Here is a 21,070-nt window from a genome sequence, read left to right as displayed (position 1 = left end):
TAAAGCCCCAGCAGGTGTGAATAGAATACACAGGGGAGGAGATTTGACGCATCACCCTGCGAGCGTCAGACCTGAATACCAGTGAATAAATCCCCTGTATGTTTCCTATGTTGGGAACAGTGTAACCCAGCAGGCTCCAGACAGGTGTTCAATATTTGTCCTTTTACTTATCAGCTCTGGGGAAACGACAGTGTGTCCAGATTGTACAATATGAGGGATTTAGATAATAGGGAGCAAGCAATGGAAAATAGTCTTTTGAAGGGAATGTCAAACACGGTGTATCAGGTGATGTGTATTTGGGCTGGGGAGGAGCTGAAAGGGACTGTTAATCCAATGATACCATCCCTTATGGGCAATACAGTTGGTGAGATCCACTTAATTGAGTCTTAGCTTACGTTAATGAACGAATGACAACAATATGGGATCGATACAATGACACAAACGGGGAAAGCAGGAGTGCACATGCATGTGGTAGCCTGTATTAATTGTAACGCATTTGGAATAAGCTTCCTCTCTGTCTTCCTCTCAGTCCCCGGTAACAGTCATAGCTTCCTTCTAGACAGGCCAGAGCGTCTGTAACCAGGTCAGCTCTCAGGGCAGTATGACATAAGACGGCTCCTTTAACCACAGAGGAAATTGTGACCATGGCTACTCTCAACCCTAACATGCCCCCATGCTCCACCACATTCACGGAGGGTGAGATAACATTTTCCCTGGAAAGGAGGAGCATGTGGAGGTGAGGCGAGGTGAGGTGAAGGGGTCGTTTCTGCTTGACGTCTCCAGAATCCTCCTGGTTCATCCATCTGCCCCCTTTCTTAAATGCATCTGGTCCTCCCATGGCGGCCCGGACCAAGAAATGTGCTGATAATTGGAGGCAGGGAACGATTCAATATGGTTTTCATTAAAACCGTTAATCCTATTCTCTGTCAGGCTTTATTTTATAGAGGCTGGCAGACTCTGGGATTTTCCTACAGGGAATCATCTCCACCAGCGAGTTCCACTGAAATAAACCTCTCACCATTTACACATATTCAGTTCCCCCAGGAACAGTCATGTGACCCCACACAGTTTATCATGCTCAGATTTCCCTCCTTTTCAACTCTAAAAGAAACATGGGTTATTGACCCTAACAGCACGGAGACAGAATAGTATTAAACACAGCTTGTTGATATAATCTCCCATCCTTTCATTGATGGGGGATAAAAAGAACAAAAGAGAGAGAATGGGAGAATTCAACTGTTTTAATTATCTATAATAAGCGTGCTTTATTTTCCCAGAGTCGGCAGAAACGGGGTCTGGTTCACTGTAGACCTTATCACCAGTACAGGAACTGATAGCGCCCAATGGCTCTCAGGAGCGTGAGCCAGTTGATATGTTGGATAAACAAGCCTCTGGGGGTTAAGGCTGGGTGCAGGGTGTGTGTGCTTATCTGTGCTGTTAAAAATTAGTCCCATTTCTATTGTTCGCTCTACAGCCACCATAGACCATTAAACTGCTACCACAGACAGGGATGTGGGTGGAGGATAGGGGCAGGATGTGGGAAGAGCGGATTTTCCAGACCTGAAATCATATCCACTGTTTATTGCTATTTGATTAAGAGCCTCATGCTAATCACATTAGCCTACGCTAGCTCAACCGTCCCGCGGGGGACCCACCGATCCTGTAGAGGTTTTAAGAGCACACCAGGAGATTTGTCTGTCTAAAATCGAGCAATATTTATGTCGAGTAAATCAATGAAACCACTTGGGTTTTGCTGAGCAAGAGCAGCGTCGGCAAAAAAAGAATAGAGCTGTCATGAGGTTATCTCTATACTTCTGTACACCCTCTTTACTATAGAATAAGGACATCGTTGAGCCGTAGGTTTGTGCTGCTGACAGAATTTTTCTTTGTACAGTTCTGAAAAACAACATCTGCTGTGTTTTTATCATGTCCGCAGGAGATTAACACAGACTGCAACTAAGTACAGTGAAATCTGAACTTTATATCGAGGGACGGCTGAGGGAAAATACCGTACCATCAAATCATGAGAAGGTAGAGATGGAAAAAGTCTGAGTGTATTGTGGTAATGAAGTTCGGCTTCCAGAGCAGAGTCAAGAATAATAGGTTTCTGTACTTTTCAGATGAATTCCTGTCCCGTTGCCATCGCAGATTACTGACCATTAAGGGTTTTCACTTCCCACATTAATATCATAGCTATTTCTCTGCAAATGAGTTTTTATTCCTAACCAGACCACACATTTGTACACATAAACGTAACCAGGAAATAAAACTAGAGCTTGGGTGGCCCCTGTGTGTTATAGTCAAAAGGCCCAAATCCAATCACTCTTTAAAGGGGTAATCCGGAGTTCAAAAAATGACAATGCGGGTACCCCACCACTTGTTTTGGTAAACAGCTGAGGGATGGTGCTTGAGAAATAGAAACCACTCTCAAATGAATAGACTGAGTTATGAATGCCAGGACTGACCTGACCATCTATGAGATAAAAAAAATATTTTAACCATGCTTGTTTACATTGACTTTGTTTCCAAACATTGGAGTAAAAAAGCTTATATTTTGGGTTCTGATGGGTATGACAGTCGAACTAAGCTCGAGGCAGTTATAAGATAGACTACCGTTCAAAAGTTTGGGGTCACTTAGAAATGTCCTTGTTTTTGAAAAAAAAAGCAAACTCCTGTGTTCCAATGGCACGTTGTATTAGCTAATCCATGTTTATCATTTTAAAAGGCTAATTGATTTTAAAAGGCTAATTAGAAAACCCTTTTGCAATTATGTTAGCACAGCCGAAAACTGTTGTTCTGATTAAAGAAGCAATAAAACTAGCTTTCTTTAGACTAGTTGAGTATCTGGAGCATCAGCATTTGTGGGTTCGATTACAGGCTTAAAATGGCCAGAAACAAAGAACTTTCTCCTGAAACTCATCAGTCTTTTCTTGTTCTGAAAAATGAAGGCTATTCCATGTGTACTATTCCCTTCACAGAACAGCGCAAACTGGCTCTAACCAGAATAGAAATAGGAGTGGGAGGCCCTGGTGCACAACTGAGCAAGAGGATAAGTACATTAGAGTGTCTAGTTTGAGAAACATATGCCTCACAAGTCCTCAACTGGCAGCTTCATTAAATAGTACCCGCAAAACACCAGTCTCAACGTCAACAGTGATGCTGGCCTTCTAGGCAGAGTTGCAAAGAAAAGCCATATCTCAGACTGGCCAATAAAAATAAAAGATTAAGACGGGCAAAAGAACACAGACTCTGGACAGAAGAACCCTGCCTCGAAGACCAGCATCCCGGAGTCGCCTCTTTACTGTTGACGTTGAGACTGGTGTTGTGCGGGTACTATTTAATGAATCTGCCAGTTGAGGACTGGCAGCTGCTGAATGCCTTTTAAAGACTGTCAGTTTGTCAGTCCATACATTTGACATGAAATATTCATAAAATTCAACACCTCCATTCAGCGGAAGTGCATCATTTGGGCAGTATCAAAAGGGAGCTGGTTTAGTCACCTGCTGTGTGTTTTGGCAGGCCCCAGGCTCTCACTCAAGACCCATACAAAGCTGGATGTAAAGCCCTCTGTAACTGCCCGTCTACCTGCCTGGCTAACCTGGCATCATCCCGACACCGCCCAGCCCAGTGGGCACACAGCTGCCAGCCTCCACAGAGGAAATGAGAGAGGGCAAAGCCACACACCTGAATCTAATCCATGGCTTAATATTGCATAACACCCACAAACATCTCCTCCAGCTATCTAATTGAGATTACAAACCGGGTAGTTTGGATACGGGATGCTGATTGGCTAAAGCAGCATTCAGCCGTGTGTATGTGAGACCGTATACCATGACTATGACGTTTAGCCTTTCCCCCTTTAAATCATTGCGCCTTTTCACCTCGATAAAATGGCTACATCAACAGTAGTTCGACATGCCGATGTAGAAAATAAGCGTTTAGATTAATTTGAGAGAAACCGAAAATAATATTGTGAAAGAAAGTGGGCACCTACCTGCTTCACTGACTGGTGTGCAGAAAAAGGGATACATTGTGAGTTTGGGAATACAACAAAAACGGAGCTGAACGTCATTCTATGGGACTTGTATGGTTCAGTGAGAAACATGAATGGTGAAGAATATAGGATGAGCAGCTATGCAGGTTTGAACCGACATATCAACGACCCGCCTCTCAGTTTGGCATGGAGTGTACAGAAGGACACAACGAATTCACAATGAGCAACAATGTGTCTGTCGGCGTAATTAAAACGTTGAGGGAAGAGGGGCGTGACAAAGCTGCCCACCAGTGAATGGCTACATATGGTATGTAACTGTTAGCTAGCTAAATCATTCTAATCAATCAATATTTCTTTATAAAGCCCTTCTTACATCAGCTGATGTCACAAAGTGCTGTACAGAAACCCAGCCTAAAACCCCAAACAATGCAGGTGACTGGCTCGGTTTTAATGTACCCTGACAATATAACTGGTAGCTATGTAGGCCTAACTATTACTATAACTATGCTGCAATAGTTTGTGTCAGGGGGCTAGGGTCAGTCTGTTATATCTGGAGTATTTATCATGTCTTATCCAGTGTCGTGTGAATTTAAGTATGCTCCCTCTAATTCTCTTTCTCTTTTCTCTTCTCTAGGAGGACCGAAGCCCTAGGACCATGCCTCAGGACCACCTGGCCTGATGCCTCCTTGTTGTCCTCAGTCCTCAGTCCTCAGATACAGGGGCTGAGTCTCTGTGTTACTGGTGCTCTTTCATGCCGTCCCTAGGAGGGGTGTGTCACTTGAGTGGGTTGAGTCACTGATGTGATCTTCCTGTTTGGGTTGGCGCCCCCCCTTGGGTTGTGCCGTGGCGGAGATCTTTGTGGGCTATACTCGGCCTTGTCTCAGGATGGTAAGTTGGTGGTTGAAGATATCCCTCTATTGGTGTGGGGGCTGTGCTTTGGCAAAGTGGGTGGGGTTATATCCTTCCTGTTTGGCCCTGTCCGGGGGTATCATCGGATGGGGCCACAGTGTCTCCTGACCCCTCCTGTCTCAGCCTCTAGTATTTATGCTGCAGTAGTTTATGTGTCGGGGGGCTAGGGTCAGTTTGTTATATCTGGAGCACTTCTAATTGTCCTATCCGGTGTCCTGTGTGAATTTAAGTATACTCTCTTTTTCTCTCTTTCTCTCTTTCTCTCGGAGGACCTGAGCCCTAGGACCATGCCTCAGGACTACCTGGCATGAAGATTCCTTGCTGTCCCCAGTCCACCTGGCCGTGCTGCTACTCCAGTTTCAACTGTTCTGCCTGTGATTATTATTATTTGACCATGCTGGTCATTTATGAACATTTGAACATCTTGGCCATGTTCTGTTATTATATCTCCACCCGGCACAGCCAGAAGAGGACAGGCCACCCCACATAGCCTGGTTCCTCTCTAGGTTTCTTCCAAGGTTTTGGCCTTTCTAGGGAGTTTTTCCTAGCCACCGTGCTTCTACACCTGCATTGCTTGCTGTTTGGGGTTTTGGCTGGGTTTCTGTACAGCACTTTAAGATATCAGCTGATGTACGAAGGGCTATATAAATACATTTGATTTGATTTGATTTTGAACAAGACTTTTGTCCGATGTAACAAGTGCACTGAGAGTCGGGAATCAAGTTCAGGGACTGTTTAATAAATAAACACGAAACACAAACAATGCACTGACATGAAACAGAGTCAATAACACCAGACGAAAGAACCAAGGAGAGTGACTGATATAGGGAAGATAATCAAGAAGGTGACGGAGTCCAGGTGAGTGTCCTGAGGCGCAGGTGCGCGAGACGATGGCGACAGGTGTGGGATAATCAGCAGCCTAATGACCTAGAGGCCGGAGAGGGACTATACGTGACATTAGGACTACTTTTTCTGGCGGAATCTTTTTATTATGAATTCATTTATTAAAGCAACATTTTCAATTTAGATGTGGAGTTCCTTGCCTTACTCTAACAGCAACCAGTTTTTATAAAAGCAATAAGACACCTCGGGGGTTAGTGGTACATGGCCAATATAACACGGCTAAGGGCTGTATACAGGCACGCTGTGTTGCGTCGTGCATAAGCACAACCCTTAGCCCTGGTATATTGGCCATATACCACACCCCTTCGGGCCTTATTGCTTAAATAGCTGAGAGGAAAAAAACAATCACTTATATACCCCCAAAGATCCATTATTTACTGAAGTGTATCAGAGTTGCAGCCCAGTCCTCATAGGTTTGGAGGTAAAATATAGATAGAAGTTAGTAGATAAGATTTTGCCATGTAATCTTCAGAAGCGGTCTGTCTGAAAGCAACTACAACACAGACGCTGTGGTATGTATGAGGATGTGAACCATGCTCTGAGAACCTGTTTCATTGTTTCATCCTTTCTTTTTTTTTTTAAAACCACAATTCATTTTGGATTGTATTACAAATGTTTTGTCGGGCTTTTCTGTTATATTGCACAACTTACAAACACCGCACCATTTGATCAACATCAATCTCAATGCTGCGGTGAGAGACCTCGGCGTTCCCACTTACAACCACACCTACCCACCCACGCCTGAAACTATTAAAACAAGCAGGAGTTGCCAAATGAAGGGAAGGACTGGCGTGTTGTCTTACCTCGTAGTGTGTGTTTGTTGGGCCACATGAACCATGGCAGTAGCAGCAGGTAGAGCAGGTAGACCAGAGACAGGGCATTGTAGCGAAACAGGCAGGCTGGAGACACACAGAGGTCAGAGGTCAGAGGAGAGGCACGACACAGACAAACATTATTCAATGACTAATACACAGCAATTTTTCTGAGTGGTTGAATGATCTAGGTACAAATCTGTGAATTGAGGTCACATTGATGTGTGGACTTTTCAATTAACCAGAGAGAGGAGAAAGGGTGAGGGCTGAGACTGGGGTTGAAACGCTTGAGAATGAACACCTCTGCCTTTCATCACCAGGCCTCCCTGACACCCTCTTGGTTTGTAACCGCATGCCTCACACATCCACACACACCTCCCCGACTGGAAAACAGTGGAACATCTAATGAGTCTACATACAAGCAGGGCTCTCTCAGGTCCCTGTGAAAGCAGAGCTGGATGGCAAGCCAACCGTGGCCTGCTCTGCACTAAACATTCCTTTAATAATGATGATGATGATTATTATGCAGATAATATAGCAGACCCTGTGATTGTCCAGGCATAATGCTGGTTACTCAGCCTGTGTTCAGTGAACTAGCTCGCTGCTGGTCATTTGAGAGTCTGCCAGGGGACACAAGGGCTTTCCAGACCGCCTGCTGGGGCCCTGGGAGGGCTGCCTTCACACCCCCGCTCCTCTTCTCTCTCCGCTCCCTGGCTGAGCTCTAAGACTGGAAGGGGGAGCTGGGAGCCCAGCGCTCTGATTCCCCTATGCTGTGTTCTGCCCCTTGGGCTCTGGATCCTGGCCTGTTAAGAGTCCTGCCACAACCATCCGTTTCACAGCGTTTCATCCTCACACAACCAACTCTCCTCTGGCCCTCTGGGTTTGCCCCTCAGTAACCTAAAGTAGCAGGCGTAAAAGAAACGGCTGAGCAGGTTCGGAAGAACCCATAAGCATCCGGTTCAGGCTTCACCTCTTCTCTGCTTTACCTCTGAAAACCGGATGCTTCCGGTTTCCACCGACCCCACTGAGGGTGGCCCCACAGAGACCCAGCAGGGAAACGCAGCAATGCACCGCACAGTGTCTCCAGCTGACGGCAGAGAGCCCACCCTACACATCACAACATATCCACCATAATAATGCCTGGCAGTCAGTCAGCCAGTACAGTACTGTGTCCCAGCCCCGCAGGCGCACCGCCCCGGCCTACAGTCTGCTACAGATCTATAATTAACACAACCAGAATGGGAGAACAAAGACAGGCTTTGTCCTATAAGTGAGAGTCAATGAGCTAGCTAGCGTGTGGCCCACAGCGCTGTTTGTTCTAAGGATTTCACTGGCCCACTCCAGGGAGCCTTTCTACTAATTCTGGCTTAATTGTTAGCAAAACTTCAACAGCTCTCACTCTCTCCTTCTTTCATGTGGATCATATCGGGACAATATATATATATTTTTTTTTTTATATAACACGCGTGCAAAATGTCAAGTGTCATGTGCAGTGTAATGTCTTTAGCAAACTCACAGTGGCAGAGAACCTGCCAATGATCTTGAGGATGGACCAGCTGGCTGACAACATTGGCTGAGGGGCGAGTCACTGCGACTTACTGTTTTGACTTAATGTACATATTCCCATGGTTACCTCACCCACGCATGATGTAATGTGACATGAGCTAATGCTGGAATTCCCAAACTCGGTCCTGCGCTCCCCGCGCGTGCACGTTTCATTTCCTGCCATAGCACTACACAACTGAATCAAAGCTTGATGATTAATTGGCTATTTGAATCAGCTGTGTAGAGCTAAGGCAATAAACAAAACATGCACCTGGGAGGGGGAGGGCAGCATTAGATGGGCTGATAAAAGTGACAATGTCGACTCTTGTTTACTGGGTCTCTAGTCCCCGCCCAGCCAAGGGTGAGGTCCACCTCAGAATGTGTGTGATTCGAGTTCATCTTTTCCACACTGACCACAGACTGCTGCAGGGAGGTTCTATGGTCAAAGACCAGCAGCCTTGTGTCTGTCTCTAATCAGCTGGTTCTGGATCAGAGAGTGAGGTCATCAGCTTCTCATCCCACAATCAACTGGCTTCGACAGAGAGCAGAGAGGGGGGGATGCCTCTAGTCTGCTCTTATTATACTGTAAATATGTGCTGCTAATAGGCAGTGAGAGCTTTTTCCTTTCTATCAATCTCTCTCCCCGGCATTGAATCGCAAGCACCCTCGCTCGCATGTGCACACTGTTACGTTTTTCTTCTAACTCCTCCTCTGACGAAGAAGTGTAGCAAGGATCGGACCAAAATGCAGCGTGGTAATTTTCATACATGTTTAATGAAAGAATAAACACGAACAATACGAAACAACAAACATAACGTGAAAACCTAAACAGCCTATCTTGTGACAACAAACACAGAGACAGGAACAATCACCCACGAAACACTCAACGAATATGGCTGCCTAAATATGGTTCCCAATCAGAGACAACGATAAACACCTGCCTCTGATTGAGAACCACTTCAGACAGCCATAGACTTATCTAGAACACCCCACTAAGCTACAATCCTAATACAAACACACCACATACAAAAACCCATGCCACACCCTGGCCTGACCAAATAAATGAAGACAAACACAAAATACTTCGACCAGGGCGTGACACACACGCATTCATACCCACACACGCACTCATACCCACACACGCACTCATACCCACACACGCACTCATACCCACGCACTAAACCAGCCTGTGACACAGTGCCGAAAAATGGGCCGCAACTCAACTGAAGCAAGGAAAAGTTCAACAGTGTGAGGAGTTCAGTCTGCGTTTCCTTCTTCCTTTCCATCGCACTTCATCCATCTCTCTGACTGGCTGGCCGTCTGTTTACCTCCTCTGTAGCATAACCCCGGTGTTTCCATTCCCCTGCCTGCCTGGCTGCCTGACTGCTTGAGCAGCTACACTACACTACTACTACTGCACCCGGCTAGGAATGTAGAGGTCAGCAAATCAGGATTACAGTAAGTCAAGGGCTTTAATACTGTATGAACAATGTCCACTGTTCAATTACTGAAGAATCTCCTTATGAACAATCAATGAGAGATGAGCGTCTCGGATGAGTAGCAGTATTAGACGTTCTCAAACAAACACACCAAACATCTGTCAATCAGGACAGAAAGAGTACTGAGATCAGAGATCCTGTGGTGCAGAAACAGAGAGAAAGGCCATGTGATCAAGGGGGCAATTAGCCATCCAGAGAGAGGAGTGGGTTCCTCCTCTCAAAAAGCAGCACTACCTCACTCGGTTGTTCCTATAGGGTCAAAGCCCTAACATCCCAGCCTAGACTCCCACCACCAACGACTCTAAATAGCAGAGCCCATAGACTCTCAAACTATGCATCGGATAGATTCAGGAAATTATGGTAATCAAGATTGGAAAAATCAACAGCATGCCGCAGAGCTGGGGTCGTGACGCATCTCTGAGGAACACACTCGGGGTGTGTGAGTGTGTGTGTGTCCCAGCTTGGTCTGTGCCCTGTGCAGAGTCAAACACGGTGAAAAGCTGTTCTCTTATGCCCAGGGCCTTCTTATGCTCTATGATAAAACACCTTTGGATTACACTTACTGTCGCTGGCTCATTTAGAGGTACCATTTATACTCCCCAGACATCACACTGAATTAAGTCTCAAGCTCTAATTTGTCAATAATAAATCTGCCAATGTTTGTCCTTTAGAGTTGCCTAGCTATTTCTGGGAATAGTTTACAAATGGGATACCTATGTGTCTCTGGAGCACATCTCACCACCAACATATATTTCAATATGATTCCTCTTAATTAGAGAAAATAATAAGAATGGTTGTTTCTTGAGGGTCTTGATCACTGTCAATCCTTTACCAAACCAAATTATGGACCAAACTACTGACAAAATGAGGCATTGCAAACTGCAAAGGCTTTTTACATGTTACTCTCTCAAATATCTAACCATTACATAGTTGTTAACTCAACAGTAGTCTAATCCTTAATGTCAAGACAGTCACACTTCATATATACACCTAGTCCAACTCCACCTAGTCCAACTCCACCTAGCCCAACTCCACCCAGTCCAACTCCACCCAGTCCAACTCCACCCAGTCCAACTCCACCTAGTCCAACTTCACCCAGTCCAACTCCAACTCTACCCAGTCCAACTCCACCCAGTCCAACTCCACCTAGTCCAACTCCACCTAGTCCAACTTCACCCAGTCCAACTCCAACTCCACCCAGTCCAACTCCTAGTCCAACTCCACCCAGTCCAACTTCACCTAGTCCAACTCCACCCAGTCCAACTCCACCTCGTCCAACTCCACCTCGTCCCAACTCCTGGCCAGAGAGGCTCTATGTTTCCCATCTGGCACGTTATTGTTTTATAGCTCCTGTGTTGACTGAGGGAGGAGATGTGACTCCTTATCTCCACTGACTTACAGTCAGGGACTCTCCTGTATTGAAATGTTCTTGCCAATCTTTCCAGGGCTTTGGCAGTTTTTCCCTGAACTTGAGGTTGTTTAGTGTACAGCATATAGAAAGGTCTCCACAGAGTAATCCTGCTAAGCTGACTGAACATGAACCTGCAATGGAAGAACACTGAAGAGGGAGCTGACCTTTTACACTCAAAATGGTTGTCATTTTCTGGTGGACACTCAAAATGTCATCATCTTCATGAGGCAAAGACTATTGGGAGAGTCCAAGCTGCTGATCTGATCGCCGTTCTGCTACTTTAAGATTATGTTTAGAGAAACAAATTTGTATCGTTTCTAAAATCGGTGATTGAATTTTTTGAAGTGTATGGGCCTGTCTGTAAAGCAGATTGTCACGTGGGATGACACTGGAGAGACGAAGCAGGTACGGGAAGTAAAACATTCAATAAAGAACGGACATGGAAAGAGAAAGGAACAGCATCAGCAAATAACACAGACAAAAAAAAACAATTAATGCAGCAGCGTGGAACAGAACAAGGGAACTGACAAATATAGGGGAGGAAATAAACAGATGATGAGTGAGTCTAGGTGAGTCCAATATCGCTGATGCGCGTGATGAGGGAAGGCAGGTGTGCGTAATAGATGATAGGAGTGAGTGATGCAGGGCAGCCTGGCACACTCGAGCACCAGGGAGCGGGAGCAGACGTGACACAGATCAGCAGTGAATCATCTCAGATCACAGTTTTCAGTGTTTACTGCCAGAGCCAAATCTGATTAAAATACATTTCCAATGTGCGTAATTGCCACAGGTCATGAGCAACACACTCACAGTGGATCTGTCTAATATCAGAGCTAATGGATCGCAATACTCTCCACCCTCCAGGCATTTACAGTGTTTTCAGTGTAGTGGTGCTTCTGAGAACACGTGGCAAGACAGTGACTGTGACAAGCAGTGTCCCAGTGAAACTAACCCAGCGCCAATATGATCTCTGCAGTCCGCTGCAGCTTTCCTACTCCGGTAGCGCGGCCAAATGCCTGTTTATCAGATGGGAAGACGCCCAGTTTTCAGGGACCTCACCTTGGTCCTGACAGCAGCTCCTCAATCACATCTTAGCATCTCCCTGGAGCTAGCTGAATCATAGCGGAGGCACGGCAACATGACCGTGTCAACACATGTAACGTGAGAGAAAGAAAATCAAATACCTAAGGCATGTCCTGCCAAAAGGCAGGCACACCACAGAACACTGTCAACAGAAAGTGCCATGTGACTGCAGCTCACATGTGCATACAGAATAGAGCTACCCCACCGCAGAAACACTACACACACCCCAGATGGTTCATGGCAGTCACATCAAAGGCAATTGAAAATGACAAATAACCTTTAGCAGCAGAAAACGGAGGGAGGAAGTTGAGAGAGCGAGGGAAAACATAAGAAGCAAGGCCAACTGCGATCACTCGTTTGGGTCTGTGAGCAAGTGTGTCTGCCTGCTAGGCCCAGTGAAGCCAACAGCTACATGACTCCAGGGGCCCACAGCTGGCCCTCACAGTGACCTCAGTCTACAGGTATGTGAACACAGCTCAGTCCGGCACGGGTCACAGAGACAGGAAGAGAGACGGCTGGAGAGGGACAGAGGGGGAGGGGAGGAGAGAGAGGAAAAAAGAGACAGATGGAAAGGAAGAGCAAGGAGAAAAGGAGGATATAAAGAGAGGGAGAGGTGGGGGAGTGAGAGAGAGATGATATGAGAGAGGAGTGGGTGAGTAAGCATCTTGGATGAGCCAAGTGGGTAAAGGGTAGTGAGAGGAGGGATAGATACTGGAACATGGAAACATCTTCAGAATAAACAGCAGGGTGCTGATGTCAAGCAAAACATCTGGGAAAGTCTAAACTGGAAATTGCGTAACCGTCCTCGTCAACAGTGGCTATGAGTAATCCTGCACTATAATTGGCGCTGTAACTGGACTAACTATGACGCTCAAAGAAGACAACACTAGATCAATGTCTACATGTTAAAGTTTGTTAAAGCACACAATGATCCTTAGCGCAATCTTATGTTTCTTTCAAATTCATCACGATGGCCTGGTTAATACTGGGCGTAATTGTAGTCTTTAAATTTTCTGCTACATAACACAAGGTCAGATCTTTAATATGGATAGTTGAATGACATGTAGATCCCTCACAGAAGTTGAGTGGATTATGTACATCTCTCTCATACAGCGGTGTGTGTTCAATGGGTCTCTATGGATCCCTGTGATTCCTCCTGACTCTTTGGCTCTGGTTAGAATGAGTCACACAGAGGTCTTCCATTGCAACGGTCCCAGATCTGCCGTCTTCAACATGTCATGTTTTCACTGCTATACAGCTGAAAGGACCCTCTTATTCAACTCACCAGTGGAAAGTACCCTAACTAGGCTCACTACAGTCTCAGTCTATCACCTCGGCACTCACTCTGGTCTTATTATTCTGCTGGAGCCTGCGTAGCTGAAGAGAGAGGGGCTTAAGGGGAAATGTAGGGAGCCGTTTTCCATAGACGCCCCCAGTGTTCCATGATGTCAGCTGAGCTCAGGGAGAGAAACAATGGCTCATGGAAGCCATTAAGTAATCAACTGCGTGTTTAAATAGGACCCAATCTCCATGTGGACAGTGGAGCGATCAACTAATGAGGACGGCTTTATGTGATAATTAAAATAAAATGGCCAGTCTGGATGAGACAGGACTCTTGACAGTTTTACATGCATGCTCTACTGCAACTCTCCGGTACAGTGGAGAAGAAGCCACGTCCACAGTTGTGGATCCACGGCTTAAAACCATATGATAGCAGCTCTAGATTGCCATATTGCGGGATAGCCTACCATTCTAATCCATTCATATCTACTAGGGCGAATGGGTAGTTCCTGGACTGAGGCTGGCCCAGGCAGCCTGATCCCAGCTCTTCTGTTCTGACGGAGAGAGGAGATGGTGGGGAGCCAGAGTCAGGGCAGCTCTCCCAGCCAGACACAGAGCTGGGTTATAGGGGTGAGTGGAGAAAGACAACCCCTCCCTGGAGCGCAGGCCGTGAATGGCTTCCAGGATGATGAATCCCATTGCCAGCTGCTAAGGCCTATAGATCTGGCAGGCCCTGCATGAGGCCTAAAGCCAGAGACAATCCCCCTTCCTCTGTCTTTCCCACACACACACTGCACATACTGTTTGCTCAAATACTGAGCTTCCCGCAAAAAAAATCTGCTTGTGTGCCCGCGAGGAATTGGAAAATAAAAAGCAAGGAGAACTGAGAATCTGAAAGCAACCGGCCCTCCTGTCAGTGTCTGTTCCTGGAGAATTAGCGGCCACTGTGACCTCCATTCTCGCTAATTTTCATGTTTCCAAACAGAGGAATTCCTTTCGACAAACAAGAGTTAATTTACTTCACTCTCAAACTTTCCCGTTTCTGCATGCTATTACTGTCATCATTTTATTACTGTTATCATTTCAGAGAGAGAGAGAGAAAGTCAAGAATCATGCCCTTAAGGGTAGCAATTTAAAAAGGATACAAGCCATTCATGTGTGATCTGAAGGACAATAGTAGGGCCTAAACAGAGACAACTAGACAAAACTAAACAAGCCAGAGCAACGGAGGGGAACTTCGTTAACTAGAATCGCTCTCTGAAAGACACCTTGCCGCAGGAAGGAAAGATTTGCAAGCGCCATTAAGTATGTGTGGTGTGTGAATAAGAAATGGGGAACTTGGATATGGAGATAATATGGAGACAATTCACTCATATAACCTACTGAAACCTGAGAACATTTTTCAACAAATCCGAGTCAACTCCTAACAAACTAGCTGGCATGGAAAGTGCATGCTGCCAAGTCAATCTCTATCCATTTGTCCATGCACATTGCAGCTCTATGAAACAATGCTCATTCTTCAATCCTCTAAACAATCACTTCCCCTTTGGTTTCCCTTCCCTCCATGATGGGTGAAACTGTTCTACTTCTGTGCCAGCAGACTGGTCTCATAGACGAGACGTAGTAAATGTAAATCCGAGACACTGAAATTAGTATAATATGTTACTTTTGGTGCGGTTACATAAGACAGGTTACTTCAAACAAAAACGAAAGTAGGGCAGTTGGTCGGGGTGGATGAGTGAGCGTAGAACGCAAACATCTAGCAGCCTAAAGGTTGTGTGTTTGAATCTCATCAAGGACAACTTTAGCTACTTACTATTTTTTTAGCTGCTTTGCAACTACGAGACTTAGCATGTTAGCTAACCCTTCCCCGAACCCTTTCAGCTAACACTTCCCCAAACCTTAAACCTTTTACCTAACCTTTCCCTAACCCCTTAACCTAACTCCTAACTTTAACCTTAACACTAGAGTTAGCTAACGTTAGCCACCTTTCTAACGTTAGCCACAACAAATTGGAATTCCTAACATACCAGTTTTGCAAATCCGTAACACATTGTACCAATTGCTATTCGTAACATATCGTATGAATTGTAATTCATAATATATCATGTGAATTGTAATTTGTAACATATCATACGAAACAGATGATGGAGATCCACCAATTAATACATACCATACGAAACGTAACATATCATACTAAACGGAGTGTCTCGGATTTATGTACAGAATAATACGAAATGCTCTTGGGTGCCAGGGGAGGAAACCACTTGGGTGCCAGGGGAGGAAACAGCTTTGTGAGAGAATTTCTGCCCTTAAAATAGAAAATAAGCATCTAATACGTGCCCCTTTCAAACACTATGAATATTTCCATTAGTATGAATGCAGTATCTTGTGACAAACAGCCAGGTCTGCCCTTTGGAGGTCTGAATGGCCACGCTGTGCTCAAGGGGGTTATTACTATTTCTGCATACATAATAACCCATCTATCACCCTGTTCTAAAGGATAAAAATGAACACCACTCTCCACCTATTGGTGGGAGACTTCTCCACCCGACGGACACAGAGAGTAAAGGCGTGTGCCATGTGGCCCGAGAAGATAACGGCGCTAGCCAAGCAACCTGAACAGACTGCACTCTTACCCTTCACTCCCTCCCTCTTTCTCTCTTTGACCAGTAAAGGCAGCGGAGGCTCTGAGAACATGTGTGGGGAGGATATTGCACCACCACCACCTCAATTCAAATCCAGAACCAAAGTGGCGCAGTCAGACGACGGCACAAGGAAGCAATTTCCCATAAAACGGCCCATAACAGAAGTAGCATTCAGCGTGAAGAACAGAATGAGGACCCTGTCGTAAAAGTCAGAAAGCCTTTTGATATGCCCAGTTCTCACCTCAGCCTGCTCTTCAACACTTCACAGCCCTCTCCCTGACTGTACTCTGCCCTCTCATCATCATCATCTGATGCTTGCCTGCCTCCCCTAACAAGCAGGGAGATCATTTTGTAATCCAGTTACTGGAGGAATGGAAAGTAAAAAGCACAAGACTTGTCAGGGCAAGTGTGTGAGGAATGCTTACAGAGAGGAATAATCTAACACGTTTAATGGTGAGAGTTTTAGCTTGTAGCTCCCACTTGGCTGTCATTTCTGCTTCGGGAGTTTGCTAGGCCATATGGCCTAGTTACAGTTGCAAGAAGCGATGATATAGTTTGAAGTGCAATTCTTTTGAAATTCAGAAGAACTACACTTCCCTACAGTGTTGACTTACAGACTAGCCTCAATCAGGTTCAAAACCATGAATGCAGAATAAGCATGACTGGACAGAACACAATTAATACTATTGGTATGACCCATACCGTTTGGAACAGACATACATCACACCACACAAACATAGGAGCACCTACACTACATATTATCCAAACTAGTGCCCTTAACCTCAGAGCTTTCACCTTTGAAACCCAACGTAAGTCAAGGTATTCATTTCAAAAGAAATATATAGATTTTTGCGATTTACATTTTCAGAGAGAGAGAAAAATCCTTTCCATTGCAACAGACCTCGTAATACTTGGCTTGACAGCTCAAAAATAGCTTAACATTGAATTGCATTTAGAGCTGGTGAAATGCTCATCATTCATTCCCATGAAGATTAGATGAGGAGTGGAAGATCATGGCGAGACCTTAAAACCCCATAAGTGCATCACTCACTTACATGTCATTGGAAACCAGAGAGTGGGCTGAGTTACAGTGAGAAGACCCTTCAAATGCGTCATCTATCCAAGGGTCTAGGGCCCCTCGGCAATATAGCAGTTACTGTTATTATTAGTGCCAGAGATAAGAGACAGCTGTCATATGGCTCAGACTCAGCAGCAAGCTGTAACACAATGTCCAATATTCATAACTATGTAGACCGGCAGTGTTACAAATGTCTCTCATATCACAAAATCGCAACTTAATTAAAACAGTTTCAATGAATCAAATCAGGTTTTTATGAGCTATATCCTAAATAGAAGCTAAAAAAGAGATGCCTGCCTGCCAAGCAGATACATTAACCAGCTGTAATATCATCTTGCTTAAAGATGTATTATAAAAGGTGTTGTATCATTTCAGCCAGTAGTCTTGAAAGTAGCACTCACAAGCCAAAAATAGGTCCCTGAAAATGGTGCACAATTGTGTACAGTCATCCATTTCGCACGATATGTTACGCTCTGCAAAAAAATAATTATACGCCATGAGAATAGTATAATAATAGTAATAATAATTCACAACTATGAAATAATCATGTAGTAACCAAAAAACGTGTTAAACAAATCAAAATATATTTTTGACTTTTTGCCTTTAGAAAGTAGGCACCCTTTGCCTTGATGACAGCCTTGCACACTCTTGGCACTCTCAACCAGCTTCACCTGGAATGATTTTCCAACAGTCTTGAAGGAGTTCCCACATATGCTGAGCACTTGTTGGCTGCCTTTCATTCACTCTGCGGTTCAACTCATCCCAAACCATCTGAATTGGGTTGAGGTTAGGTGATTATTTATGCTGCAGTAGTTTATGTGTCGGGGGGCTGGGGTCAGTTTGTTATATCTGGAGCCCCAGGACTACTTCTCCTGTCCCCCAGTCCACCTTCGGTGTCCTGTGTGAATCTAAGTGTGCGTTCTCTAATTCTCTCCTTCTCTCTCTCGGAGGACCTGAGCCCTAGGACCATGCCCCAGGACTACCTGACATGATGACTCCTTGCTGTCCCCAGTCCACCTGGCCGTGCTGCTGCTCCAGTTTCAACTGTTCTGCCTTATTATTATTTGGGGCGGCAGTGTAGCCTAGTGGTTAGAGCATTGGACTAGTAACTGAAAGGTTGCAAGTTCAAATCCCCGAGCTGACAAGGTACAAAATCTGTCGTTCTGCCCCTGAACAGGCAGTTAACCCACTGTTCTTAGGCCGTCATTGAAAATAAGAATTTGTTCTTAACTGACTTGCCTAGTAAAATAAAGGTAAAATCAAAAATTATTTGACCATGCTGGTCATTTATGAACATTTGAACATCTTGGCCATGTTCTGTTATAATCTCTACCCAGCACAGCCAGAAGAACATTTGAACATCTTGGCCATGTTCTGTTATAATCTCTGGCCACCCCACATAGCCTGGTTCCTCTCTAGGTTTTGGCCTTTTTCCTAACCACCGTGCTTCTACACCTGCATTGCTTGCTGTTTGGGGTTTTAGGCTGGGTTTCTGTACAGCACTTTGAGATATCAGCTGATGTACGAAGGGCTATATAAATAAATTTGATTTGATTGTGGAGGCCAGGTCATCTGATGCAGCACTCCATCACTCTCCTTCTTGGTCAAACAGCCCTTACACAGCCTGGAGGTGTGTTGGGTCATTGTCCTGTTGAAAAACAAATGATAGTCCCACTAAGCCCAAACCAGATGGGATGGTGTATCGCTGCAGAATGCTGTGGTAACCATGCTGGTTAAGTGTGCCTTGGATTCTAAATAAATCACAGACAGTGTCACCAGAAAAACACCCCCACACCTCTTCCTCCATGCTTTACGGTGGTAACCACACATGCAGAGATCATCCGTTCACCTACTGTGTCTCGCAAAGATATGGAGGTTGGAACCATCAGACCAAAGGACAGATTTCCACCATTCTAATGTTCATTGCTCGTGTTTCTTGGCACAAGCAAGTCTGTTCTTCTTATTGGTGTCCTTTAGTAGTGGTTTCTTTGCAGCAATTCGACCATGAAGGCCTGATTCACACAGTCTCCTCTGAACAGTTGATGTTGAGATGTGTCTGTTACTTGAACTCTGTGAAGCATTTATTTGGCCTGCAATTTCTGGGGTGCAGTTAACTCTAATGAATTTATCCTCTGCAGCAGAGGTAACTCTGGGTCTTCCTTTCATGTCCTCATAGCGCTTGATTGTTTTTACAACTGCACTTGAAGAAACTTTCAAAGTTCTTGAAATTATCCGGATTGACTGACCTTCATGTCTTAAAGTAATGGGGGACTGTTGTTTCTCTTTGCTTATTTGAGCTGTTCTTGCCATAATATGGACTTGGTCTTTTACCAAATAGAGCTATCGTCTGTATACCACCCATACCTTGTCAACTGATTGGTTCAAACTCTTTAAGGAAAGAAATTCCACAATGTTACTTTTAACAAGGCACACCTGTTAATTGAAATGCATTCCAGGTGACTACATCATGAAGCTGGTTGAGAGAATGGAAAGAGTGTGCAAAGCTGTCATCAAGGCAAAGGGTGGTTACTTTGAAGAATCTAAAATATATTTTTATTTGTTTATACTTATTTTCCACCATAATTTGGAAATAAATTCTTTAAAAATCCTACAATGTAATTGTCTGGATTTTTTTCTCATTTTGTCTGTCATAGTTGAAGTGTACCTATGATGAAAATTACAGGCCTCTCTCATCTTTTTAAGTGGGAGAACTTGCACAATTGGTGGCTGACTAAATACTTTTTTGCCCCACTGTATGTTCTTCATGCAATTCATATGATATGTTACGAATTCCAATTCATACAATATGTTACGAATTTGTAAGTGCTTAAGATCCCTTTTCAATCTCTAATGAATCTCTTCATAAAATAACTCAGTGAGGTGAGGAAGCTCAACTTCCTCTCCCTTACTCACTCATGCTGTGCCATATCCTTTTGCTTGGAGGGACTGGACCACTGGGCCTATGGGCAGTTGGCCTGGCTGCAGGCCCAGCTCTGCCCAATGCCCTAGATATCCGAGAGGGTTTTCTCTGGCCGTGGTCAGCCAGCCTCAGCCCCAGGCAGTCAGCTAGTTCAGCACATCTAAATGTGTGCCCACAACAGGTGTTGGGCATTGGAGCTCCATGCTCCTCATTAAAAACCACATTATCACTCCTGTCTGTGTCTGTGGTGACTGGCCAGCATGAGGCCAGTGCGGTGGCAGTCTGTTATCTGGTTAAAGGTCAGCCAGAGGCAGTCAAATTCTCATTTAATGAGTAACCTCCATCTGTATCATGTTTTACTGCAGCCTGAAAGACAAAGCTCTGAAGCCGGGCCAGTCCCACACCTGTCCTTGGCTCACTGTTAATTCTCCAATAATGACTTTGGATGGCGCTGGCTGTTGTCAGATTCCGGATCTAACATACAAACTGAGTGGTTCTGGGGCCTAACAGAGAAGCTAGTCCAAGTACTGTACTGTAGATAGATGCGTGAGTAATTGCATTTAATTGAGCGTTCAAGCAGTATGTTTATCATTATGGAACTATGTCTTGTTGAAGTTCAACATTCAACTTCCTCCCACTCATCTCAATCCAATTACGCTGACAGAAGCAGCACCTACATGGAGAATTATGTCCGAGTTCATTCAAAGGACACCTTCACAGCTGTGTGTGTGTGAAAGAGAATAGTGAGGTAAACCGCTGCCCTAATGAAGATAAGCAGAAACAAATTATCCGGGGCCTCCCGGGTGGCGCAGTGGTCTAAGGATATCCCTGGCGCAGTGGTCTAAGGATATCCCTGGGGCAGTGGTCTAAGGATATCCCTGGGGCAGTGGTCTAAGGATATCCCTGGGGCAGTGGTCTAAGGATATCCCTGGCGCAGTGGTCTAAGGATATCCCTGGCGCAGTGGTCTAAGGATATCCCTGGGGCAG

General features: G+C 45.0%; 1 protein-coding gene across 1 annotated transcript in view; it reads right to left on the bottom strand.

Annotated features, from left to right (window-relative positions):
* LOC135504576 (adenine phosphoribosyltransferase-like) overlaps nt 1-21,070 on the bottom strand; it is a 47,275-nt gene that overhangs the window by 7,571 nt on the left and 18,634 nt on the right. Inside the window, exon 6 of the mRNA XM_064923288.1 lies at nt 6,610-6,705. Within this exon, the coding sequence (XP_064779360.1) occupies nt 6,610-6,705 (96 nt within the window). The remainder of the gene's footprint in view (nt 1-6,609; nt 6,706-21,070) is intronic.

The sequence above is a fragment of the Oncorhynchus masou genome, chromosome 2 (genome assembly GCF_036934945.1).
Source record: "Oncorhynchus masou masou isolate Uvic2021 chromosome 2, UVic_Omas_1.1, whole genome shotgun sequence".
In the NCBI taxonomy this organism is placed as follows: domain Eukaryota; kingdom Metazoa; phylum Chordata; class Actinopteri; order Salmoniformes; family Salmonidae; genus Oncorhynchus; species Oncorhynchus masou.
Note: the sequence above shows the minus strand (reverse complement) of the source record. Positions and strands in the feature narration are given on the sequence as shown.